This window comes from Sinocyclocheilus rhinocerous, unplaced genomic scaffold (assembly GCF_001515625.1).
Source record: "Sinocyclocheilus rhinocerous isolate Xijiao unplaced genomic scaffold, SAMN03320098_v1.1 scaffold3825, whole genome shotgun sequence".
Classification (NCBI taxonomy): domain Eukaryota; kingdom Metazoa; phylum Chordata; class Actinopteri; order Cypriniformes; family Cyprinidae; genus Sinocyclocheilus; species Sinocyclocheilus rhinocerous.
The window spans coordinates 16,011-42,828 of NW_015641499.1; the positions used below are offsets into that span (position 1 = coordinate 16,011).

At 36.2% G+C, this 26,818-nt stretch overlaps 2 protein-coding genes across 4 annotated transcripts in view; one reads left to right on the forward strand and one right to left on the reverse strand.

The window, feature by feature from the left end:
• Positions 1-1,926: 1,926 nt before the first annotated feature.
• Positions 1,927-3,067, reverse strand: rasd2a (RASD family member 2a). The gene is made up of 2 exons (XM_016571876.1): positions 2,542-3,067; positions 1,927-2,435 (listed from the first exon to the last, which is right to left on the reverse strand). Exons 1-2 carry the CDS (start codon positions 3,065-3,067, stop codon positions 1,927-1,929), a joined length of 1,035 nt encoding a protein of 344 aa, XP_016427362.1.
• Positions 3,068-11,780: 8,713 nt separating this feature from the next.
• Positions 11,781-26,818, forward strand: part of LOC107755177 (epsin-3-like) — a 31,171-nt gene continuing 16,133 nt past the window's right edge. For all 3 annotated transcript variants that reach the window (XR_001641665.1, XM_016571885.1, XM_016571886.1), the window contains exons 1-5: positions 11,781-12,097; positions 16,687-17,401; positions 23,206-23,324; positions 26,205-26,282; positions 26,391-26,483. Coding sequence is in view for 2 of the 3 variants with exons in the window: in XM_016571885.1 (XP_016427371.1) it covers positions 16,804-17,401; positions 23,206-23,324; positions 26,205-26,282; positions 26,391-26,483 (888 nt within the window). In the remaining variant the exon portion in view is untranslated. The remainder of the gene's footprint in view (positions 12,098-16,686; positions 17,402-23,205; positions 23,325-26,204; positions 26,283-26,390; positions 26,484-26,818) is intronic.

A 26,818-nucleotide genomic window follows, 5' to 3' on the forward strand; every position in this document is an offset into this window, starting at 1 on the left:
TTGTTTACATCACATGATAATTTTAGAGTCATCACATTGAAAGGTTTCCGAAAATGGTATGAAAGTTTTTAAAAACCATATGAAACGAATACAGAGTATTTCTAAGAACTTGAGATGTGCGTTTTAAACTGGATTTGTAAAATATTGGCAATTTTTTTACAGTTAATATTTTAAAGTAATATTTTAGGAATCTGTAAAAAGATGAACACCGTAAACTAGATAATTGCCTTCTCTGATCTATGACATTTGATGTGATTGTATGCCCTCAGGGCTTTTATATTTTGAGTTATTTGGCACAGACGTGATTTCTCATTGCATCTGCCATTTGAAGTTACTCTTCTCCAAACCACCCACATTCTCAGTTAGACAGAAGGTCATTGAAGAATCATGAATTATTAATTTTGCTCCCTATTCACAGTATTATTTCTTGTTTAAGCACAATTAAAATATATTTAGTTATTTTAGATATCATTTTGAACGTTAGTAATGTAGTTCAGACAACATTTTCGAGCTATTCATAATAGAAAACGCATCAAAGTAAACGAGCGGTACGCTGTCCATGGTGCTGAGCGCCGTTTGCATAATATCCGTGTATGCACTGAAACGTCTGTGCTATGCTTACTTGTCTTACTGTTAATGTAGGTTATCATTTACTGTTCTCGATATTCATCACTGGATTCATGAATATTCAAAGTCTAAAGGGAATTAATCTCTCAGCTGTGTCGTGTTGTATAATGTCTATTATGCAAAGCGTGATTGTACTGTATTGTCCGGGACTCTCACATACAAGTGCGTGGGCGCGTTTTCTTACTAATATGAGAGAATTTTTACGCCAGCATGGCGATGATGACTCAAGCCACTGCAGAGGATGAGAACCATGGCTTCACCACCCACTCCTTTCTTCCCGTTGTTCACCCATAAATGGTCATACTGTGATTTAATTGGTTTCTCCTTAAAGCAGAGGCGTAGATACTGTCTGTCAGCAAAACTGAGGTGAGGTGTGAGACACGGTATAAATATAGCTTGGCTCATGAATATTAAATACGTGACGTTACATTCTCTCATTTTTCCTGTCGATATGTGTCAAGATCGATGTTGATTTGGTTGCATCAAGAGTCATTTCTCATTACGAATGTTCGACATTTCTACAACTTCAGGGGAAATTGTTTGCAATGACCCTGATTTCTTGAAAAAGCTCATGCATTTTGAGAAAAAAAAAGCGACGCAATATTTCTTAGAGGCAACTTTATTATTTTTTTATTGTTGTCTGTAATACAAGACAAAGTGGAAACAAATTTGAGGTAACATAAGTCTATTATCAAGACTCGCTGCGTTCTTTATCGTTAGTATAAGAAATGTTGAAACAAATTTCAGGTAATACATTCAACATAAAGAAAACAATATTGTCCTATTGGAAAAAGCATGTCGGTAGCTGTTTTGGAATCAGTTTACTCCAACTAATTTAGACCAGCTTTACACTGAAACAAAAATGGTAACCTGAAAACGGTAACATCAATATAACTGGTTTTCAAGTAAAATATATGAATTTATATCAATGAACCAATCTAATGTTTATGGGTTAAATCAAGTAGAAATGTCTCTTTAGGATAACAATTGCAGGTTACCACTTTCTACAGTGTGGTTGACCAACCTCAGTGTTCCAAAAACAGCTAATTTGACCATCGAGTTGCTGGTTTGTTGCTGATCCACCAGTTTGTCTACCAGTTTACACCTGATAATGACCAGTTTTGACCATCTTAAGCCCGATTTTCCAACAGGGTTATAATAAATACATTTCACAAATACTTTGTCAATGTGTAGAATCTGTCCCATGGTCCAGCCAGGGACTTATAGAATATAATAATTCTTACATCGTTGAATAATTATTATTCATAGGTTTGAAACAGAGTCCTTAGCGTTACTCTTTTACTGTATTTGACACCTCTCAATAGGTGTGCTTCGTTTAGGGGTGCTCGGGCCCATCACGCGTCGCAGATCGCTACTGAAACTCGGTCTGCGGGCGAGCGGGTGCACCGCGCCACACGGCTCTTTCATGGCTCTTTTGTTTCTCTTTCTGCTGCTCAGCGCTTGATACGTGTGGATGGAGATGTCTCGATGGAGAGAGGGTCTGGTTTCTGTGGGGAGCCCTCCCAGCACCGCCAGGGCCTCGAACATCTCCTCGATGTTGGTGCAGTCTTTGGCAGACACCTCAAAGAGGACACTTTCCTCCCCGAGAGACTGGCGGATATCGGAGTGCTGCACAGCTCTCGAGGAGTTTAAGTCAGTTTTATTGCCACAGATTATTATCGGAAGCTGTCTGTTTTCTTTGGACTTGGTCAGCTTGGATTTGGCAGTGAAAATCTCCTCGCGTAATGAGCAGATCTCCGTGAAAGACTCTCGGTCAGTTACGCTGAACACCAGCAGGAATATGTCACCTGTTGAAGTCATAAAGCACATGAAATTAGATCTTTGTAAACCACGGGCTATAATTAAACGATTTAAAGAACACGAATTGAGTAAAAACACGGTGCACATACTGACCTGTCAGAATAGACAGTCTTCGCTTGGCCGGAAAGTCTCTCTCTTTGGACGCGTCCAGGATGTCTAACTGGTATCTCTCTCCTCGGATGTGGTAGAGTTTGCTGTGAAAGTCTTCGGTCGTTGGCTCGTACTGTTCCTCGAATCCATCATCACCCAAAAAACGGCGTATAGTCGCCGTTTTACCCACTCGGGGCGCGCCGAGCACAACTATGCGCCGGTAGTGACTGGGTTTTACGCTGACCAGCTCGTCGTTTTTACTCTCATATCTCATATGCTTTGTTTTATGGAGCTGAGACGCGGAAAAGGGATCCAGAGATCTCCTGGGGTTGCGTTCAGACGACAAGGGTCGCTTTCCAGTGCTGGAGGAGCGCACCACTCGCGCCTTTGGCTCTGGATGTCTCCAGTGCGACGCGCACTGCAAATGCATGTCAGATGTTGCGGTGCCTTCGGAATGATAGCTGCAACAGGAGAGCGTCGCGGTGCCATCAACTGAAAGAAGAGCTTTATCAGTTGTGTTCACCTCCATGCTCCTTGCTGGTATCATCCAGAACGGCTGGTGCTGAGGTCGGCAGGACGGCGGTAGGGGAGGCGCAGCACCCCGTGCTCTCGGTGCAGTGAGTTGTGCACGGTTCCCGCAGTGCTTTTTATATGCTGATGATGGATGGGTGGTCTCGTGTGGTGCGTCATTCAACGCTTAGGGCTCGTCTGGTGAATCTGAACAATTCTGCTGCCTATTTAAGGTATTGCCCACCGCATTGTTACTTGGATATGGGCCATTATTATGTAGAGCTACAGAGTATTGTCAGTTAAATGCAGCTATAATGCAGACTTAAGTCCTGTTCATATCATTACTGACGAAGTTAAAAGTTTTAATTTTCCAGCTTAATTTGGAGTGAAAGATGCTTGAAAAATCTTAGTAATACTGTAAAAATGTAGCCATTTCTCCCATAAAATGAGTTTTGTTGATATAAATTAATGTATTTAGGTTGATTGAGTGGCGTTAAATATTATGTTTGACTTGAAAGGCCATTCTATTTTTCAATGTATTGTCATAAATAATTGTACATTTATATAAAATACATGGAAGAACAAGTTAACAGCATGATTTTGAGTGTGATATTTTCTTTATAGTTCAATAAAATTAATAAAGAGTAACTTACTACCACTCAGAAGTTTAGGGTCAGAAAGATTTTTAAATGTTTTTGATTGCATTTATTACGTAAACATTTTGTAAAATAAGTAATATTGTGAAATATTATTACAATTTAAAATATCAGTGTTCTGTTTGAATATATTTTAAGATGTGATGTGATGCAAAGCTGAATTTTCAGCATCATTACTCCAGTCTTCAGTGTCACATGCAGTGTTGGGGAGTAACTAGTTGCATGTAACAGAATTACTTAAAGGGGTCATATGATGCGATTTCAAGTTTTCCTTTCTCTTTGGAGTGTTACAAGCTGATTGTGCATAGATAAGATCCCTGAAGTTGCAAAGACTAAAGTCTCAAAACCAAAGAGATATTCTTTATCAAAGTTAAGACTCTGCCACGCCCCCCTAAAACGGCTCGTTCTAACATGCCCCCACATATCTACCTCACTATGTGGAAATATTTGCATAATGCCGCCCAAATGTGCACGCAAAGAAAGAAGGCGTGGTTTCAGTAACCGCAGTTAGTGTTGAAGCAGCCAAGCATAAATGTATTGAAGAAAGCAAAAGCACTTTATTTGGCCTTCCGAAAGTAGATGCATTTAGGAATCTTTAAGATTACTTACAACAGAACAGCAATACATTTTATGGACGACCGTTTCGTGAACCTAGGAGAGGAGGTAATTCTGAACAAAATAAGGTTACACTTTATTTTACGGTGTCCTTGTTACAGTGTAGTTACATGTTTAAGTAGTGAGTAATATTAATTAACTACATGTACTTACTATATGGTTAGGGTTAGGATTAGGGTTTGGCTTGTGTTACTTGCATGCAATTACACATAATTAATTGTTATTATAATAGTAAGCACATGTAACATGTAACAAGGACATCTTAAAATAGTGTTACCCAAAATAAATGTAACTGTAATCAGTTACAGTTACTGAGACCGAATGTGTAATTAAATTACAGTTACTTATGAAAATGTTAAAGATTACAAAGGGGATTGTATTCGGATTACATCTGAATTTATTTCACACACATACAGATTGAATTGATTTCTTTCATAAATTGCATTGACTGCTGTAAAATATGAGACACCAATGTTTCAGGAGTTTAGGACACGTGCTTATTCGATAACCGTTTTATTTGGGTGTATGCTTTATTTTTTAAGATTAGCTGTTTTTCCCAGGCATTGTTAGATGCCACTGTTTCCTGTCATAGCAATGCAAAGATTTGATTTCAAAAACATTATCATAGCTATTAAACTATATCTGGTTATGCTTTTAAATCTGTATTTGACCTCAGAACGATCTCAAAGTAAAAAGAGGTGCTAAAGTCTGATTTTGTGGTGGCTGTGCTTTAAAATTAAATTATTATAATAATTCAAGTGATGAAGGATTTGGAAAGTCTGACAGTAATCAGTGTTGAGCACTACTGTAAGGTAAACCCTGCCTGCTTTAAATGATTCAAAATGAGTAATAGTTGAAAACATTAGAAATTTAGAAAAGTAATCAAATGTAATCAGTTACATTGCTTTAATAAAGTAATTGAAATAGTTACACTACTTATTACATTTTAAACAGGGTAACTTGTAATCCGTAACCTATTACATTTTCAAAGTAACCTTCCCAACACTGGTCACATGATCCTTCAGAAATCATTCTAGTATTCTGATTTGCTGCTCAAGAAACATTTCTTATTATTATCATTGGTTTTCCAACACCAAGCAAAACCAAAGCCGGTCTGGAACGGTCCACACTGCTCAGGTCTGAAATGCTGTAATAAGATAAGCAAAGTGATACAGACAATGAAAAGTCCCAGTGCTTTTGTGCTAAATATAAGCACTCTTGTAACACTGCTCAAATAATCAAACCCATGAACCAGAACCAACTGTTGTATAAATTTTTTTTGAAATGGGTACGACAATGTGCAGCTTTCAGTATAGCGGCATGAGTAGCATGTGGTGGCAATATTTCAGCTTATTTCCCTCCATCGTCTGGATAATTATGGGGTTGCTAATGACTTTCCAAAAATATTTATTGAACAGCTTAATTTTCATTTACTGACTGATTTCCTGATGGATAGCCCATTTTATTTGTGTGGGCACACAGGAACATTTGGTCAAAGAGGTAAAGGTTTATGCACTTCTGTTTGTGTGGGTGTGTGTGTGTGTGTGTGTGTAGATGAGACTGGTACCTCGGGAATTGCATCAATATGAATGAGTCTGTTTCACATCCCATTAATCCTTATGTGCGTAATGATGCTGATGGCTCTCTTTTAATAGAAATAGAAAAACAGCTGACATTAAACTAATCCAAGCATCACGACAATATTCTATATAGGTATGATCACGACCATCATTCTCTCTTGCAGCTGACAATTGATTTGAACAGAGCTCTAAGCTTGTGGAAAAAGTGCACTTTCACATACTTTGGAAGATTTTAAAAGAATATACTTAAGTGTGAACCGACTGTAATGTTTTCAGACCCTTAAGTGCATGTTATTTACAGTTAAATGAAAATATATAGTTTGAATTTATATTAAATGCAGTTATCTGAACTTGAGTGGTTTTTTAACCCACTTGTAGGAAAGTAGGACTTAGGAACATTTTTATATGTAATTTCATAATTACTTTATTGTCTTTGAAATATATAGTTAAAGTGAACTGCTGAATGTACTGACAAACTTTTATGGTAAACTAAAAATATACTTTAATGTAATTTCTACTGAAACTATGTTGTTTTCAAATATATTTGTAGGATGAGATTGCAATTGAGTGCATTTATATTAACTTCAAATGTAATATCAAATAACACACTTACAGTTAAAATTATAATCAATTATTTTACATGTGCTTTAGTATGTTAGTCAACACATCAAAATAAGTGTACTTTAAAACATGCTAAGATTACTAAAATGTAATGATTTAAAATGCATTTTAAAGTAAAACTTTTAATTTGACATTGTAGTTTGTGTTTGTAATGAAAATTAAAATGTGCTTAATTGTCATGAAAATAATGTAAGTATTCGAAACATTTAAGTGTTCCAAAAAAGGCCCAAATATTTGGGTGAAATATCACCATATTCAAGAATTATCAAGAACGTTCTGGCAATATGAGAGCATCTGCAAAAAAGACAAATCCTCACCTTCTGCTGCGTAAACAACACCTACATCTCTGAGAGTCTCAGCTCGACTCCATTCACTCAAGGCTACTCTGAATGGATTGAGTTGGTGCACGGTGTGCTTTTGCTTTTCTTCTAAAATGCTTACCTTGGAGTGCTTGAGACTAAATGTTCGCCGCAGAGAATGGAATATGCATCACTATGGCAACTCTGCACTTTCTTACACTGGCTTCCAGAATCTATTCCATAACTCTTAAAAGGACCCTGCTGTCCATTGTGCTGAGATGTTCAGAGAACTTGGAGGCACGTATGGTTTCTCATCAGTATTTAAAAGTAAGTAAATGTATTCACTGAAGACAAAATGTGAAGTTGCCATGGCCTAAAATTATCCATCATTGCAACAATTACTTATTTAGATTAAATATGTCAAAATCTGTTAAATTCAGTCAGCTTGAAAGAGTTCTATGCACATTGTTCACTTTCTTTACATGGTTGAAACTTCATCTTGTTTCTTGAAATCAAAATGCATGTTCTCTTAATGACAAAATTACATGAGACACTCATGTACGGTGGCTGAGAAGTGCAAAGCAAATCACAATTCTGAAAACAAAATAACAAATTACAAACGCAAATGCAAGTCTAAAAAACAAAATAACAATTCAGAAAGCACAACAACAATTCAGAAAACATTATAACAAGTCAGAAAACACAATGACAAATTCGAAAACAAAATAATAAGTCAGAAAACACAACGACAAATCCGAAAACAAATGAACAAGTCAGAAAACACAACGACAAATTGACAAAATTGCACAAAACACCTTAAAATGCCACTCTCAGACCTGGAAAATAAATGTGATGTGTAACAATTAACTAACATTTATTTCACATTTGTTTAGCAATCGACAGCATTTTAACTAAAAATAAATAAATAAAACTTTTAAATAAAACTGGCAAATTCTCACACAGTGTAACCATATTAATAATGAACCATCTAGTGCTGCTTTTATTTGATTGATTGATTTATTTTTAATCATTTTTACTTCAACGGAATGCTGTGAAATTTGTTAAAGGTTTTGGCATTTGCTGAAACACGAAAAACTGATGGACATGATTTGAAAAAGTTAAATGGTCCTGAAAAACAGTTGCTCATTTTTTTAAATGTCAACCTCAAATTTGGAACACAACTTGTGTTTTGATTTTCACAGTTTTTGAGTGAAAATAGTATTTTTGTGCATTTTCATAACAATAAACTTAAACTTTTGTAACTTTCTTTTTTTTTTTTTTACCATTGTCTCACTTCAGTAATCTGTGCCTTCTGAATGAATTTAAGTCTGTGCTCCAAGATTTATTTTCATGCTTAGTACACTCTCAGAAAAAAAAGGTACAAAAGTTGTCACTGAGGCGGTACCTTTTCAAAAGGCACACATTTGTACCTAAAGAGTCCATATTGGTACCTTAAAGGTACACATTTTTACTTCAACGGAATGCTGTGAAATTTGTTAAAGGTTTTGGCATTTGCTGAAACACGAAAAACTGATGGACATGATTTGAAAAAGTTAAATGGTCCTGAAAAACAGTTGCTCATTTTTTTAAATGTCAACCTCAAATTTGGAACACAACTTGTGTTTTGATTTTCACAGTTTTTGAGTGAAAATAGTATTTTTGTGCATTTTCATAACAATAAACTTAAACTTTTGTAACTTTCTTTTTTTTTCTTTTTTTTTTTTACACTTGTCTCACTTCAGTAATCTGTGCCTTCTGAATGAATTTAAGTCTGTGCTCCAAGATTTATTTTCATGCTTAGTACACTCTCAGAAAAAAAAGGTACAAAAGTTGTCACTGAGGCGGTACCTTTTCAAAAGGCACACATTTGTACCTAAAGAGTCCATATTGGTACCTTAAAGGTACATATTAGTACCTAGTGTACATATTAGTACCTAAAAGGTACAAAAGTGTAGCTTTTGAAAAGAACTGCCACCCGAGCAGCACCGGAGGGTTAATTTTCATTCATTATTATTAATTATACTAATTAATCTGTAGGCCTATGAGAACTGAAAATGTATTAATCCATCTTGCCTGCTCTTCTTGTTGCTTCAATTAAAAATAGTATATTGCAAAAGAAAACCTTCCTTTAGATTTTTTTTACTTTTGTTCCTAAAAAAAAAAGAAAAACCTTGCTTGATCATTTTAACACAGATTAATATTCACACTAAGATTAATTTGTATTCTTAGTCTATTATGTCTGCTACTAATGCACAAATGTTGGTATATTACTGAACTAATACAGCATCATATTGGTTAATATAGTAATAAACAGAAAAATTCTTTGCTGTTATACAAAAGTGCTACCATGTGAGGGCAGCAAAGGCATGATGGGTGTTTCTGCATTTCCTCTCATGCTTGTCAGGCAACAATGTGTGTTTATTTCTAAATGTTTCAATCAGTTCAGTGTATCATGAACGTCTGAGCCGGAGAGTCTGTGATGGGTTTGTGAGTCTGTGAGTCTTTAACTTCCTCCTCTGCTCTGTCTGCATGTGCACTCTGGTGCACATCACCGCCGGGCCTTTGTTACAAAACAAATCATTTGGCCCAGAGTCTGTTTTCAGGGAAAAAGAAGACATAGTGTGGATAGACAGGAGGAGAGGTTCTGTTAAATACAAAAACAGGTCCATCAAGCAACAATGTGAAAAGGAATCAATAAAATAAGTTTACAGCATTGGATGTGTATGTATTCTACTATAGAGATCATATAAACTAGGAAATAGTGACACAACTAGATTTGCACTAATAACTTTCCTGGACTCACAGCTTGTCCATTTTGTATGAGATATGGCTCTTAAAAATTCAGTCAGTTCACTTCTTTTTTTAGAAAATGTTAGTCAAAGTATGATACTTTGGAAAATGTTATCAACCACATAATGTCAAAGGACTGTTGTATCTGATGTTTTATTTGACATTTACACTACCATTCAGACAGGCTGGTAAGAATTTTGTATATTTTTGAAAGAAGATTCTTATGCCCACCAAAGCTGAATGTTTATGACCAAAAATACAGTAAAATATTAAAATATTCTGAAATATTATTACAATTGAAAATAACTTATTTCTGACTGAATATGTTTTAAAATGTAATTTATTCCTATGAAGCAAAGCTGAATTTTCAGCATCATTACTCAAATATTCTGAAATATTATTACAATTGAAAATAACTTATTTCTGACTGAATATGTTTTAAGATGTAATTTATTCCTATGAAGCAATGCTGAATTTTCAGCATCATTACTCCAGTCTTCAGTGTCACATGATCACAAATCATTCTAATATGATGATTTGCTGCTCAAGAAACATTATTATTATTATTATTATTATTATTATTAGCAATACTGAAATCAGTTGTGCTGCATAATATTTTTGTGGAAATCATTATGACACTTTAACAGGACAGCATTTATTTGAAATGGAAATCTTTTGTAACATTATAAATGTCTTTACTGTCATCTTTGATCCATTTAATGTATCTATGCTTAACAAAAGTATTATTTCAAAATGTTTTTTTTTTTAAATAATAAAACCCAGCCTAAACCTTTGAATGGTGAGGTTTGCTGCTTTTCACAGCCTTATAAAATGTCTAAATACAACCGATTGCGTGATTTAACATATCAGATACTCCTTACTTTAAGAATGAAGTATAATAAAAGCAAAAAGAATTTGTGCCTCTAATTATATATATTAAAAAAAATGTTACGTGACACGAGAATGTACCCTTTTGTGGAAAGTGTCGAAAAGTAATTTGCTTAGGATTAAACACTGTTTGTCTTCTCACTACAGATTTGAGAAGCAGAATTGATTTTTTTTTCTTTTTTTTTGGCGGCTGTTCAGAATGTTTATTCAGCAGAAACGAGGGAGAGTATCAGTTTGTCAAGAGCAGAGCTGGTATTTCCAGAAACTCTTGCTTGGCCAAAACACTTGTCACAAGGAAGCTTTGAATAGAAATTCTCTTCAATAGTCTTGCATTCCTCCTCACTATTTATGCATTTGTGATAAAGAGTCTGACTGTTTTAGTGATTCCCAACCAAAGTGTGTACTTGGAAAGATTTTGCTTTTGCTCCGTTAAACCCATTAAACACACACACACACACACATGTCTGGTCAGCTATCCTTGTGGGGACTCTCCATAGGCGTAATGGTTTTTATACTGTACAGACTGTATTTTTCTATCTATCATCATCTATCTATCTATCTAATATATTTTCATTAAATTGTGATATTTATTTAAATTATTTATAGACAACTGCAAACCCACTCAAATCAGGGATTTAAACTGTTTAGACATGTTACAAACAAGGTTGTAAGAATTGCAAATATAGGAAATGAACAGAAAATCTCCTATAAAAAATGACCATTAATGACGACTATTTTCTTCAGTCTAAGCACCTCCTTTTACCATTTGTTCAAAAAGAAAATTATGGCCAGGCTATATAATTTTAGAGATGCAAAACACATTTTGTATACACTGCAAAAAATAAATAAAGAAAAAATTATATATATATATATATATGTGTGTGTGTGTGTGTGTGTGTGTAGAACACTACATATGCTAGTTTGAAACAATTTTTACTAGTGAATTTATTACAAATAATTACAAAAAACGAACACATGTAAAGTAACACATTAAACGTGATTTTTTTTTTGACTGAAATAGTATTTCTTGCTAAACGCACTCCAAATAATCTTTCTTTGTTTTTTTACAACTCAGAAAAACTATTTTTAACAGCGTAGGCCTACTCTGTTGGTAGAAAGTGTCATCTGAGAGCAGATTTCCAGGCAGAGCTGATTGATAAATCGGGACATTCAGGGTAGCAGCAGTAATTTGCTTTCTGCCAGTGACAGGCTCGTGTGCCTCGTTTCGGAGCACAAAGAGTTAAAGTATACTGACTGCCTCTGACTCTGCAGGCTCGAGCAGCCCTCCCTCCATCAGCCTCTTCCCTCGGTTCACTTTACTGGGCTTTAACAGGGGGGCTCTGTATCAGCGAGGTTAGCGCCCTGGACTTTTTTTTCGGGATATCTACCAATAGCTCCTAACCGGATAGGCCTCCACAAAGCGAAACAACAAAACCACGCAGGCGAAACTTTGAGGTGCTTAACTGAGTTGAACGTCTGCTGCATTTGAATCAAGATTTCCAAAACTATCCACGCTGAAAACAAACATGCGGAGATGTTGAGAGGTGCACAACTACCGATAGGATCCCGGAGTTGTGACCTTTATGTCAAGCAATGAGAGGTAAGGACACAAAGGACGTTCAGATGGCTACGATTTCTGCTCTCGCGGCTCAATGTAAGATTTCCAAATCTTACTCTATTATTCCAGCTGAGTCACGAAAGCAGACGTCGCCCTCTCAACATTCACCTCCACTGCCGCAATACCGCATTATGAGGATGCGAGCTGCTAAAGGGGCTCGTTATTCCTGTCCCGCAACATCGGGCAGCATCTGCATGATTTTAAGGGTGATTTACCTTCCAGATTAAAAAACCGCGAGAGGCATATGAATTGTGGAAGAGCTGGTTCTCCACCCGGATTGAAAGTGGTTTTCTTCTGAAGCGGACTGCTTAGTAAACTAGTTTACGAGAGAACAGAGATGTCTGTATACATATTATTTATCTGAAATATAACGCGATATAGGCTACGTTACATTACATTTAGACAAAAGTAAACAAATACATAGTAGCCTACAACTTTTCATTTGGATATTCTTTCATATTTTCATTTTTAAAAAAAGATTATTTCCTTGCATTGTGCCAGTTGTATGTGCTGACATTTCTACTATAGAATCACTTGTTAATAACTAGCAACTATACAAAAATAAATAAATAAAAACGGGGTATGATATATTTGCTTTAGTGTAGGGACCAATTCTCGCTATTAACTAGTTGCTTATTATTAAAACATTGGCTGCTTATTAGTGCTTATAAAGCACATATTCTGCATGACCATATTCCCCTACCCAATACCAAAACTTAACAACTACCTTACTAACTATTAATAAGCAGCAACTTAGAAGTATTTTGAGACAAAAGTTGTAGTTAATGGTTTGTTAATGGCAAGAATTGGACCTTAAAATAAAGTGTGACCACCTGTTCTAAAATATGTAGTTCATTGTAGTTACATAATTCATTGCTGGTATTTTTTTCTAATACTTAGTTATAAGCCAAATGTAAAGCTGACTATATATAAAGATCTTGTTTACACACACACACACACACACACACTTACAGCTTTTAACAAAGTATTAGTAAAAAATACTATAAAAAAAAAATATATATATATATATTAAATATACAAATATAATGACACATAGTAAAAGAATATGAGAGGTGAAACTGACCGTATGTAAATGACCCCACTCTTTCTTATACTGATGGGTTTGGACATGTAGACTGAATTTTTGTGAATTCGCCTTGCATTCAGATTGATGTGGGAACTCATTGTGTATTGTGCCCAGGTGCCAGCAGCGCTTGTTTTTGAAATTCCACCCTCTTTGCGCAAGCACAGACTCTTTAGCAGAAATGTGATGTTAATCAAACTGCTGTTATTGATTGTCGTCTAAACCCAGAGAGCGGAATGTGTCACCACATCAAGGTCATGGCCTGTGCACTATCAGAGCAGTTTCTCACTGCTGTATGAAGCATATGACTTTGATGTGTGCCTGTCTTTTTTATTCAGGGTGTGGTCTTGTTTATATAAAGTTATTAATATTTTTTCAGAGGAAGCCAACAATGGCTCTATGGCTTTGCCATTCAAAATACAATGTACAGACGTATGCAATGACATGTGTAATCAACAACATAAAATAAACAGTAATAATTCTAGTCCAGTCTAGTAAAAATTAATACTTTTCATTGGTTTGACTGATCAAACCAATAACAGAACACCGTTAAAAGGATTTTTCAAAGTATGTTTTACAAGAAAATACCATTTCAGTCTTTATTTACTTGTCTTACAGTCTTATTTACATGCATTTTTTGGAAGTTGAAGTGAAAGTTGTTTGTACACTAAACTTCTTCAGTGTATGCTATCAAAGTTATGTGGAAAGTAAGCTTTTTTTCCCAGAGATGTTTCTTAGAGTTTACAAATATGATACACTTCCCATTACACATGATATGTTGTGTATAAAAAAGTAATTCAAATAAATGTTTTTTTTTGTTTAATGGGCCTCATTCATAAAACACCAGTTGAATGTTTGTAAAATTTTTCAATCATTGTCCATCCAAATCTCTTCTTACATATTTATTGATTGCTAATGTTTGTATGAATGTTTTACACACAAATTCATTCTGCTCCTTTTTTTTTTTAATTATTGAGACTCATTGATCCTTGTCGAATTGGAGTGATTTTATTAGACTTTATAATTTTTTTAAATGAAAGTAGCCTATGTCATTTTCCTACTTAGGTATTTTGCTAGTACACTCTAAAAAATGCTGGGTTAAATATAACCCAGCGCTGGCCTGCAGCACTTTCTTGTTGATCTGGAATGTGTTGTTTGTACAGTTTAGGTTGTCCATCATGGAGTTAGTTTGTGGAGTAAGTGTGAACTGTGTGTTTACGTGTCTTTAAAAATGGTGTGTGCTCTTTCCTATGGCATGCGTTCGTCCAATCAATGTACATTTACACCACTGGTAGTTCCTACAGTGCTGGGTTAAACCCTGAACTAGGAGTTAATTTAATCCCCCAAAAGGTGTTCCTAGAACTACCATCGTTCCCAGTTCCTGTGGTGTGAATACGCCAAAAAGTGGCTACTTCCGGCAATAGTTACATGCAGGAACTCTGAAAACGTTCCTCATGGTGTGAAAGCCCCTTTTGTAGCAGTTGATGACACTGTAGCTATGTGTTTAATCAGTTGTGTCAGTGACCAGGAGGATGTTTCAATAGCACTTGGTTAACTCAGTAGTTTGTTCATGGTTACAGGCATGTTTCCATTTTCCTCTTTCTATATATTTGAGTCTAGACTGACAACCTACATTATCTTGGATAATATATTGCAATGTCCACGTAGCCATACCACTCGTGCCTAATGAGAATTTCAAGTTTTGCTAGTTCTAAACTATTTGTATGAGGGAAGTTGGGTGTCAAAGTTTTACTGGTCTCTTCTTTAGACATGTGCCATTCAGGCAAAATTGATAAAGTGTGTAATTTCTGCACCACTAGTGTCATCAAGCAGTTTTTCAAACAAGTTTTAAGTAAATACACCCCTGTCTTCTTTGGGACAAACAGGTAGTAAAACTCACCCCAAACTGGTGGTGGCTGGGTGCTGAAATAAAGAAATGACACACTTCAGCTGTTTGACTGAATGGCACACCTTTGAAAAGCACCTTTGACATCCAAGATTACCGCTACAAATAGCTTAACTGTTAAAGACCACAAGAGCAGAAGTTTCTTTCGGGATGTTTCTTTCAAGTCTGCGTTCCTCCTCAGCTGGTGCTCATTTCTTTGAAGACATGTTGAATGCAGGTGGTTTGTGTTATATTGCAGAGAGGAATTGAGTTATGTGTTTTGATATCATATCAAAAGAACTTGTCAGCTGTCAGACAGTAGTACCCTTGTGAAAAATAAGCACACTTAAATTAATTGTATATGTGCTTGTAGTGTACTTCAGTTCTTAAAGGTATATTTTTAAGAAGCTGGAATTTCATTTAATCTAATATTAGTGAAATAAGATAATTTCATGACTTTGTTTCTTAACGCAGTTAAGTACACTTTTAATGAGTACACTATAATAACGTCAAATTAAAAGTTTTACTTTAAATTACTTGGTATATCATTATGTTTTTAATAATCTTTTGTCTTGCTTTGAAGAAGTACAGTTAATGTGTTGACTAACATACTAAAGCACATGTAAAGTTCTTTGATATTACTTTAAAATGTAATATATTTTAAGTGTACTAAATTGCAACTTCATTGCAAATGTGTCATTATAAATATATTTAAATCGATGACACAGAAATTTTAATATGATATTAAAATGATATGAAAGTATATTTAGTTTACCATAAATGCTTGGTAGTACATGACTCGGCAATACACTTTATGCAATTACAACACTTACAAAATATTTACCACAGAAGTAATTATGAAATTACTTATAAAGATGTACTAAAGCCATACATATGTGGGTCAAAAAAAGCATTTTCAGGTTCATCTAATTGCATTTAATGTAAGTTTACACCATAATGCATTTTCAGTTAATTGTAAAGACATGCAGTTAAGTGTCCAAAAACATTACATGAAATAAATATTTCATTTTTTAATAAGTGTTTTATTTTGATTGATGTTATTTTAAAATAATTAATTTTAATTGTATATTTGTATGATTTATTTCATTATTAGCTTTTCATTAAACTCACAATCCCCCTTACGAACCCAAGATTGGGAAACCTTGTGTAAACCTTGTGTACAAATAAATGTAGTATAATGTTTAATGCACTTCATGTTGTTAATTACAATGGATGGAATATATTTTCTAATCTCTTTGTATTTTTATATCAATATGGTACAAGATTATCCTTTTTAAATCAACGTGATAAACAAGTTAGGTCAAAAGTAATCTAAAAGTAATCAAAAAGTAGTCTGATTACATTGTCTAAAATGGGAAATGTAATGGATTACATTTTGTCATGTAATTTGGAATTAGTGACAGACTACAATTTGTAAGTAATCTAACCAGCACTGATAATAAGTATGCTAAAGTGCACTTCTTTTTAGAAGGATAGGTTTGCCAAAAGGCTGATGAATCTATTAAAATATCAGGTGCATGTTATCCAAAGACGTCCAGGGAACCAATCCATTGAAATGAGGCATGTGTCTCTCTTTTTCAGGCTAACAAAGCTGTAGATTTTGCTGGAGATTCCTGACCATTGCTTCTTGGTGGCACACATTGCATCCCATTTCTTCTTACCACAAACCATCTTCATCATCCCACACCCGTAGTCATCATGACGACCTCTTCTTTACGGCGGCAGATGAAGAACATTGTGAACAACTACACGGATGCAGAGATCAAGGTCAGGGAGGCGACCTCCAACGACCCGTGGGGTCCTCCGACCTCGCTCTTGATGGAAATCGCAGACCTGACCTTCAACGTGGTGGCCTTCACCGAGGTCATGGGCATCATCTGGAAGAGGCTCAATGACCACGGCAAGAACTGGCGGCACGTCTACAAGGCCCTCACTCTGCTGGACTGTCTGATCAAGTCAGGATCAGAGCGAGTGGCCCAGCAGTGCAAGGAGAACATCTACGCCATCCAGACTCTGCGGGATTTCCAGTACATCGACCGGGAAGGGCAGGACCAGGGCATGGGCGTGCGGGAAAAGTCCAAGCAGCTGGTGGCTCTGATCCGGGATGACGAGCGGCTCAAGCAGGAGAGATCGCAGGCGCACAAGACCCGTGAGCGCGTGACTGGAACCAGCAGTGCCATGGCTTATGGATCTTTACCACCTCCCTATCCGGGACGTCACACCGCTCAGCCCAGCATGGAAGCGGTGTATGGGGAAGAGCACGGCAGGGTGAGGCACTCATCTTCCTCCTTCAACTGTGAGTATGACTGTTCATACTGTTTATGAATGACCGGGATAAATCACACACTCATGGGACAGTTGAATATTAAGTCATGCACAATAATTTATAGAGATTGTTTACCCAAAAATGAAAATTCTGTCATTAATTACTCACCCTTGTGTCGTTCCAAACCCGTAAGACCTTCGCTCATCCTCAGAACACAAATGAAGATATTTTTGATGAAATCCGAGAGCTTTCTGACCCTCCATAGACAGCAACGGACACGTTCAAGGTCCAGAAAGGTACAAAAGGACATCGGTAAAATAGTCCATGTGACATCAGTGGTTCAACCGCAATTTTATGAAGCTACAAGAATAGTTTTTGTGCGCAAAGAAAACAAAAATAACGATTTGCGGCACTCTCGTGAATGGTCACGTGGACTATTTTACAGATGTCCTTACTACGTTTCTGGACCTGAGAACGTTGCAGTTGCGTTGTTGTCTATGGAGGGTCAGAAAGCTCTCGGATTTCATCAAAAATATCTTAATTTATGTTCCAAAGATGAACGAAGGTCTTACGGGTTTGGAACGACACAAGGGTGAGTAATTAATGACAGAATTTTCATTTTTGGGTGAACTATCCCTTTAGCATTGTCTTTTACTGTTTTGTTAAAAAATATAGTCTTGATGGTGTTTGTATTGATCCAGAGATCAAGCTTGTATTACAGTATTTGCATATCCAAGTCAATACTGAAATGTAATCAGTAACATAATGATTAGATATGGCCGAAAATTATATTATATTTTTGATGAAATCCAAGAGCTTTTCTTTCTGACTTTCCATAGACAGCAAGGGTCTTACCACATAAATTTTTGGGTGAACTAACCCTTTAAATATGCTAACTGGAAGCTTAAATTTGCTTGCTTGACGTGGGAACACATCTCATTGGAGTTCCTTTGAAGTTTTTGAAGCGTCAAAGTTTTGGGCAAATGGACTTAGATTGAAGGGACAGAAATCTCTCAGGTTTCATTAAGAAATCTGTTCTGAAGGTGAATGAAAGTTGTAGTTTTGGAATGACGAGAATGTGAGTAAATGATGACAGAATTTTCATTTTTGGATGAACTATACCTTTAATGTTTGTCAGGAGTGAGCACACATTTGATTTGTTTCACTTTGATTTCTCTGAAATGGATAGTACTTCATTCTTTCATTGACTGGGGATTTGAAAATGGTTTTGTAATCAATCAGCTGCTGAAGTGAACTAAGCCATTGAGTAATCTATGTCAATAGTGAAAAATGTGTACACACACTGTGAGAGGTGTATCACACACAGTCTTGTATTTTTAACCCACATGCTTCATTCTTTTGGAAGTTCTACTTCCTCTTTTTGTGAGAATGTGATACAGTTTTAATGTGAAGTGAAGGTGTGGATGACTCCATATAGATCTGATCACTTGATGCATGTGTAGCTGTGGACCGGATATGCATCTACATTCTTCCCACGTTCAATTATTTGCTCACTCTTTGAGGCTCTTTGCTTACTATATGTTAATTTTTGAAGGCCTTGTGTTGATTTTTGTCTGTGAACAATGCTGTTTTAAAGGGATAGTTCATTCAAAAATGACAGTTCTGTCATGAACTCACTCTCATGTCTTTCCAAACGGTATCTTTCACCTCTTGGACTTAAAAATAAAAGTTTTTGAAGAACTTTGACACAGCTCATTTCCATGTATCAGTAGTTGCTTGCCCTGCTGCCTGGCTTGTTCAGTTTGGCCCACAGTTTAGAAACTGAAATTGATGAACTTTGAGCTGTGAAACCGATGGCATATCAAAACGGTCAGAAACACATCAAAGATGTTCTTCCTCTGCATGTTTACAGAGAAAAACACAGTGAAACACAACACATTTTCTGACTCATTGCATTCTTCATATATTTATAGAGCAGAACTCCAGCATGTGAATGTGGGGAATGTGCCTCTACAGCATTTATCACTGCATTTACAGCGAATCTACAGCGCGTTTATAGTGAAAACTCTAGATTAACTCACACTGTAAAATGCAGTAGAGTCTTCCTAAAGGCCATTGGTTAATGTATAAGCATGACAATTTAGAGAAAGAAATCTGTTTAAACATGAAGATTAAAAATGTCTATTACAATGCTTTTGGCTGTTCATAAATGTGTAAGATTACTAAATTTGTTTTTGGATTCTAACTAGGACTGACCATTTAAAAGGCATCAGTCTGAATGTGTACAAAGACCAAAACTGAAAATATTTCTCATGGCCCGTTCAATCAAACACATTTTTGCCTCAGACAGACTGTTTAACTTGATTACAAAATGAATTTCTATGGACTGTACTTTAGTGATGGACTTGTGCTCAGTTTATTAAAACAAACAATATATATTGCAATATATTGGATATGTTGGGATAAGTCATTTTTTAAAGAAATTATTACTTTAATTAAGCAAGGATACATTATTTTTTTAGAAGTGAAAGTAAATACATTTATAATGTTGCAAAAGATTTCTATTTAAACACCAACTTTCTATTCATCAAAGAATCCTGAAAAAAAGCATTACATCTTCCACAGAAATATGGAGCAGCACATTTTAATCCAATATATGCAGACTTGTAGCGCATAAGAGATTTCTATCAATCTTATTCTTACTAACCTCAAACTGGTAGTGTATATGCCATTACTTAGTAATGATCAGCTTATCATTTATAATTTGTAAAATTATTCTCTATTTTTTAGGCCCTATCTTGTACAGTATGACAGACCACATATTTAGTTTCTACAAGGAACTAGGTTTGTGACAGTGAGGAAATTTTCCCACTGGTTAATCGACGTGTGATAACACCGGTAATACCGGTATCACCGTTGGGGTGGGGGTGTTAGTTCGTTTGAGTTTCCCTCTTTTCTTTGCTTTCAAATGGCTTGTAAAAGTGCCGTGCGCATTTTACTTTCAGTTTCAAATTAGCGCAATTGAATTGCCGCAATTCAGCTCAAGCAATTGTTCGTTTGAGTTTTCTCTCTTTTCCTCGGATTTCTTGGCTTTCAAATAGCTTGAAAAAGCTCACTCTTGTCAGTCAGCTCGACTCACTCTCCTCACGTGATAAATAAAATTTGACTCCTGCTCCGTGGTGCAGTGTCGTTCGCGCACGGTTCGGCACACTGCATTGAGCGTTTAGTTTTTAAAAGTGTCTGTCCTCTAATTGAACAAGGCTAAATGATTTTTGTTACTATAAATAAATCAAAACGACGGTGGGGGGCGGTGCCGCGGTAGGCAAATGATGTAACCGGTTGCGGCTTAACACCGGTATAACCGAAAACACCGTCTATCGCAGCAAGCCTACAAGGAACTATTTGACATTCGTTGATCTACTGAAATCAAACCTTTGATGACATAAGGAGCAATGTGGTTTCACTTTTACTTACAATAAACCAACATATTTGTCATGATGCCAGGTATTTTGGGAAAGTACAGAAATTTCCCATCCCGTGTTTCCGTGGGTGCTTAATGAAAAGTGTGTTAATGGTCACCGATTTCAGGGTTAGATGGTCATGAGCCAGAGTAGATGATGGTAAAAGTTGACCTTATCTGTACACCAGTGCATTCCAGGCCAGACGCGCCATTCAGAGCCACTGTAGTGGAAATGATCGCAACTGGAAAACCACACTGCCAGTTTCTGGTTCTTTCCTCTTTTCTGGTCCAGGGCTGTGTTCACTGAGCAAGCAGTTCTATCTCCTTCTAAGAAAAAAATTAATAAATACAGACAAGCATGTAATTCACAGTAAATAAATAAAATAACAGATTTATAAAAAGATTAATGTACAGACAAGACAATAGCATGCATAATTGCATATGTAACACTTATTGCACTTATATTATAATACGAGTTTATGAACATTAATTGGCTTTTTTGAGTTAAAGGGGTCATATGATGCTGCTAAAAAGAACATTATTTTGTGTATTTGGTGTAATGAAATGTGTTTATGCGGTTTAAAGTTTAAAAAACACATTATTTTCCACATACTGTACATTATTGTTTCTCCTCTATGCCCCGCCTTTCTGAAACGCGTCGATTTTTACAAAGCTCATCGGTCTAAAAAAGCGAGGATCTTCTTTATGCACCAAGAGCTTGTAACACTCCAAAGAGAAAGGAAAAATTGAAATCGCATCATATGACCCCTTTAAATATTATGTTAACTTAATGTAATGTTTTCTGTGGCTGAAACACTGATTGAGTGATTAACATGAAACATACATTTCAGTAAGGTGTACTGTTTCCTTCTAATGTTCATTCATGCTTATTTCATGCTGTAACTAGTAGTAAAGTGGAAGAGGTGATCGGTTCACATGCTGCTTGAACGGATGTGCTACAGCGTTGTCACGCCACATTAAAGAGCATCAAAACCACCATTTATGATTTGAATTTTGTAATTAAATTGACAGTACATGAAAGCTCAGACTTAGGCTGCGTTTACACTTTGCATTTACATGTGACCTGTATCCGGATGTTGTCCACATACACATTGAAAAGACAAGTTTAAACGCACTTCTGAACAGAATGTAATCCGATCAGCGTGTCTTGCTCCAGAGGTAGTCGAGGACACATTGTGATCAGATCTCAGTGTAATGTAAACGCAGTCCAGCCATCGTGTCTGCATTCGCAGCTCGACATCACACATTCATCTGTCAGAAAAACAGACAGAGAACACCCGTGTGGAGCGCTAGTGAGACTACTACACTTATCTTTGATTTGTAAAATGTCCCGCGACTGAAAATGCTTTTCAAAAGAAAACCCACCACTTCAGGTTGACTTTGCACTGGGCCATTCTCTGCTGACTTATTTAAATATTGAGCGGGAAAAACAGATCCGATCGGTTATCCAGATAGAGAAGTCAGCTGATGTTGCCAAGTGTAAACGCGCCGTGTCCTGATTGACTGATGATCCAATCTACTTGATCGGATCGTGGTGATCGCATATTAATGCCAAGTGTAAACGCAGCCTTAGTTTCATATCAAAAGTAACAAAGCACAAAGCTTATTGCAATTATTGGATGAGAGGCGCTCTACAAATAATGTTTAGTCAGGTTTTATTCACGTATGAACTGAAATCAGCATAGAAAAAAGAGCTTGGTTCATCAAAATGAAATTCGATTAAAATGAGAAATCAATATGGTAAACCCAGCACTAGCGTTTACAGACATGTTTACCTGTTGTAGTTTACCTGTGCACAAAATAGACACTGACACAGTCAAAACACCATCAGAGAAACACTAATTAAATATCACTGTTTGTGTTTTGGTCAATGATTTCGGCCATACAAACAATTTCTGCTGAAACAAAAACCTAAATTTCACTTGATTATTTTCATTTACTGAAATTTCAGAGCATCACGAGAATACGAAATGTATATCCTTAATTAACACCATCCAAACAGCAAGACCAATTTATAACAGGTGTTAACAGTTAGTAGTAACAAATAAAAGCTAATATAAACATTCAACATGGAAAAAAAAAATACTGAGATGAGACTTTGTCTTCTCATTTGAGAAGTCCAGCACATGCCACAGATTGATGAACTGCCAGATAAAACCTGTCCGGGGCGGTTATTATAATGTAAGCCCCATCGCCCCTTCTCTCCTCTCCTACCCCACACAGACACCCCATTGTTTCACCAGCAGAGTCAAACAGGCAAAGGAAAGCAATTCCAGCCCGGGAATGGAACAACAGTGATTTGGGTGCTTGTTTAACATTCAGTGGTGGTGCCAGTCCTTTCTCATCCAAAGCAAGAGGTTGAATCAAGCGTTTTCTCTTTTCTTCCTCCCAGCCTCCTCTTCCTCCCCTCATCTGGCCCCAGATCTGGAGCGCGCCCGGCCGCAGACGAGCGGAGAGGAGGAGCTCCAGCTGCAGCTGGCCTTGGCCATGAGCCGAGAGGAGACCGAGAAGGTGAGCTTCACACTCACTGTTACACACACACACATATACACCCATTATTAACTAGGGCCTACATCAGGATCACTGCTTCTCCACTGGTTTTGCTTCAGGATGCAGATTTGACATTGGATATCACATGGTACTAAAATATTTGGTAACACTTTTATTTTAAGGACCAGTTCTCATTGCTTTTTAGCATGTATATTACTAGTATATTAGCTGTTTAGTAGTAATTATAATGCACATATTAATGTCTTATTCTGCATGACCATATTTTAGATCCCCTAATCCACCCCACACCTAAACTTAACAACTGCCTTACTAACTATTAATAAGCAGCAAATGAGGAGTTTACTGAGGCAAAAGTCATAGTTAATAGTCAGTTCATAGTAAGAACTGGTTTCCAAACTAAAGTGTGACCAAATATTTATTGTACATAAGTAACAAAAGTTATTCATCTTACTAAAGTAACACTGTCCAACAGCAACACCAATTGATAAAGTAGGAGACAAGTTAGTAGTAACAAATAAAAGCCACGCATAAATGTTTAAATAAACTTGGGTTACTTAGTTCATATAAAGGTACACATTTTTTTATTGTTTTCTAGTTTATAGAATAAAGTAAACGTGCCTTTGATCCATAAATGGTCTGAACATCAAAAAGAAAAGCAGAAATGCAAATATTACTAAAACATTAATCATTCAAGAATAACAAAAGTAATTAATCTTTTTTAAGTAACACTGAATCCAACTGAAAAAAGTTAGTCACTAGTAGGGTTGCAAAGTGGTGGAAAATTTCCGGAAACTTTCCAAAAATCCCTGGAATATAAAAAAAAAAATCCTGGAAAGTTTCAAAAATTTCTGGAATATTTCCGAAATTTACTGGAAATTTTACACCTTTTTGCAACCCTAGTCACTAGTAAGTAGTTAACAATTAGTAGTGCCAAATAAAAGCCACACGTTATGCTGAATGTTAAAAATGTTTAAATAAACTTGAAGTAACTGGGTTATCTGATCATGTTTAATCAGAAAACTTGGATTAAACTGTTTGATTCATAGATTATGGATTACCTTTACAAAGTCTTACCTTCGTCAAAGTTTTGGTGGAATGGACTTTCAATGGAGGGACAGAAATCTCTCAGGTCTTCATTTGTGTTTCAACTATACATGAAAATCTTGTAGTTTTGGAATGACATGAGGCTGAGTAAATAATTAAATTTTTTTGGGTTAACAATCCCTATAATAAAGATAAACCACTAAATCAAAATTGTACTTTTGTGGATTTTACACAAAAAGTACATTAGGTCCATTGTAACAAATCAAATATCTTTATGATTTTTCTCACAGGCATATTTAAATGATCTATTATTAATGAAAATGGTATTTCACCAGGTTAGTCCCTCTTTTTTGTCCTCTTCCCATTATATTGCTTGCTTCCAAATAGAAAATCTAAATTCAATTGGCTATTGGTTATGTAATAAGCAAGGTTGAACACTATCAGTAGGAAATAAGAAGCAGCAATTTCATGGGGCTTTAACACTTGAGAGGCTGTATGAAACTTTTCCTGTAGTCTGAGACCTTTGATTCAGTGGCCTTTTGTAATGTGCTTCATGGAGGTCACTTGTCTTCAATTAAAAGTTTGTAACAACTCATTATTTGGCTGGAGGCTTTAGTACAGCACCAAATTCCCAATTAGCATGTGGGCTAATGATTTGTTTTTGTAGTGCACTTGAGGTGAGACCGGCATGTTGCTGTCTCCATTCAGCATTGTCCAGAAAGATCTCAGTCATCATCTGACAGTGTAGCCAGTGTGTGAAGAGAGCGCATTAGCATCCTCTCTCACTGATAATGCATTTCTAAGTGAAGCCACAATGACTCTGAGTGTGTTACCGGCTCATAAATCAGACCGAGTGGAGCTGCTCTCTTGTTCTGTTGATGTTTCGGGAACATGTGATATACTTTAATCTGAGACACATCAGCCTGGTGTTGGCTTTGGTTACACTTTATTTTAATGTGTCCTTGTTACAGTGTAATAATACATTTAAGTACTGAGCAATATTAAAGCAGCACTATGTAACTTTTGGCGCTCTAGCGGTTAATATACAGAACTGCACACATCCCGCGGAAGAACATTCCAACCGGAGCTACTTCTCCAAGTTTATGTCTATTGCGATTCACGCAGGTATGTGTTACTCCGCAGCGGCGACGACCCGACCAGGCTACAATAGTCCAAATATAAGTACTTATTATAAGTGCACCGTAGTGATTCGGAATAAGACAAAAATGCGGTTTGGAAGATGAATTAATGATGTACTCGCTCATTATATACATGTTGCAAATTTTGAACACAGAAAAAGTTACATAGTGCTGCTTTAATTAACTACAGGTACTTACTATATGGTATACAAATCAAATGTAAACATTGATGTTTTAAAAATTTAGGCATCCATAAGTGCAAGACGTAAAAATGAAAAGTCTGTCATTATTTACTCACATTCATGTTGTGCCAAATGCACAGGATCAGAATCAGAATCAGAATGAGCTTTATTGCCAGGTATGTTTACACATACGAGGAATTTACTCATGAGTTACTAATGAAGTAACTCATACAAACTGATGTGGTGCTTAAGCTATTTGTATATCACACATGCACATTATATAATGTTCAAACAATGATTTGCTTATAGTTTTGGGTTATTGTCAATGATTCAAACAAAAAATGATGTGGTAATATAATGGAAATGGAAAAGTCTTTCATTTATTCCTCTGATGAATAACAGTTAGCATGCGAGCTGCACAGCTACTTTAACACTTTTGTTTGCGTGAGCTATAACTCGATTGGCACTCTCTGGTTCATTTGCTTTTCACTAACCTCATTCCTCTTCTCCTCCAGCCGGTTCCTGCTGTGGATATTGATGAACAGACGCAGCTTCAGATCGCTATGAGTCTCAGTAAGGAGGAGGCGCACAAGGTACTGCAATCGCAGGAGTCACTGCTACACCTCCCCTTCATTCATTAATTGCTTGTCTGTGTGTTGTGAGTGACACTATCTGTATGTTGTGTGATTGTATCTCTCTAGCCAGCTCCTCCTCCTCCTGCTGCTGTTCTGGACATGGATGAAGAGGCACAGCTTCAGCTGGCCCTCACTCTCAGTAAAGAGGAACATCAGCAGGTATGACCCTGGATCATGAGCTGCATAGATTAATAGGTATTGTTAGATGTTTCAAGAAATAGTGTCCCACATATAAAAGTGCCATATTCATTAGAAGACGGAGAAGATTAGGAGTGATGATATTCACAAATATGAGATCTTCAATGGCAAATTTCTACCCTCAGTTGTGGAGAAACACCAGTAGTTATTTATTGTGTTGTTATTTACAAAGCATTTTTAATAGTATTTATGTATCTTGGCAACCCTTGTGATAAAGAAGTACACATTAGCATGCACTTTAGCAAAATATACTGAAATATACTTATATTCATATATGCTGGTATCTGAATTTAGAG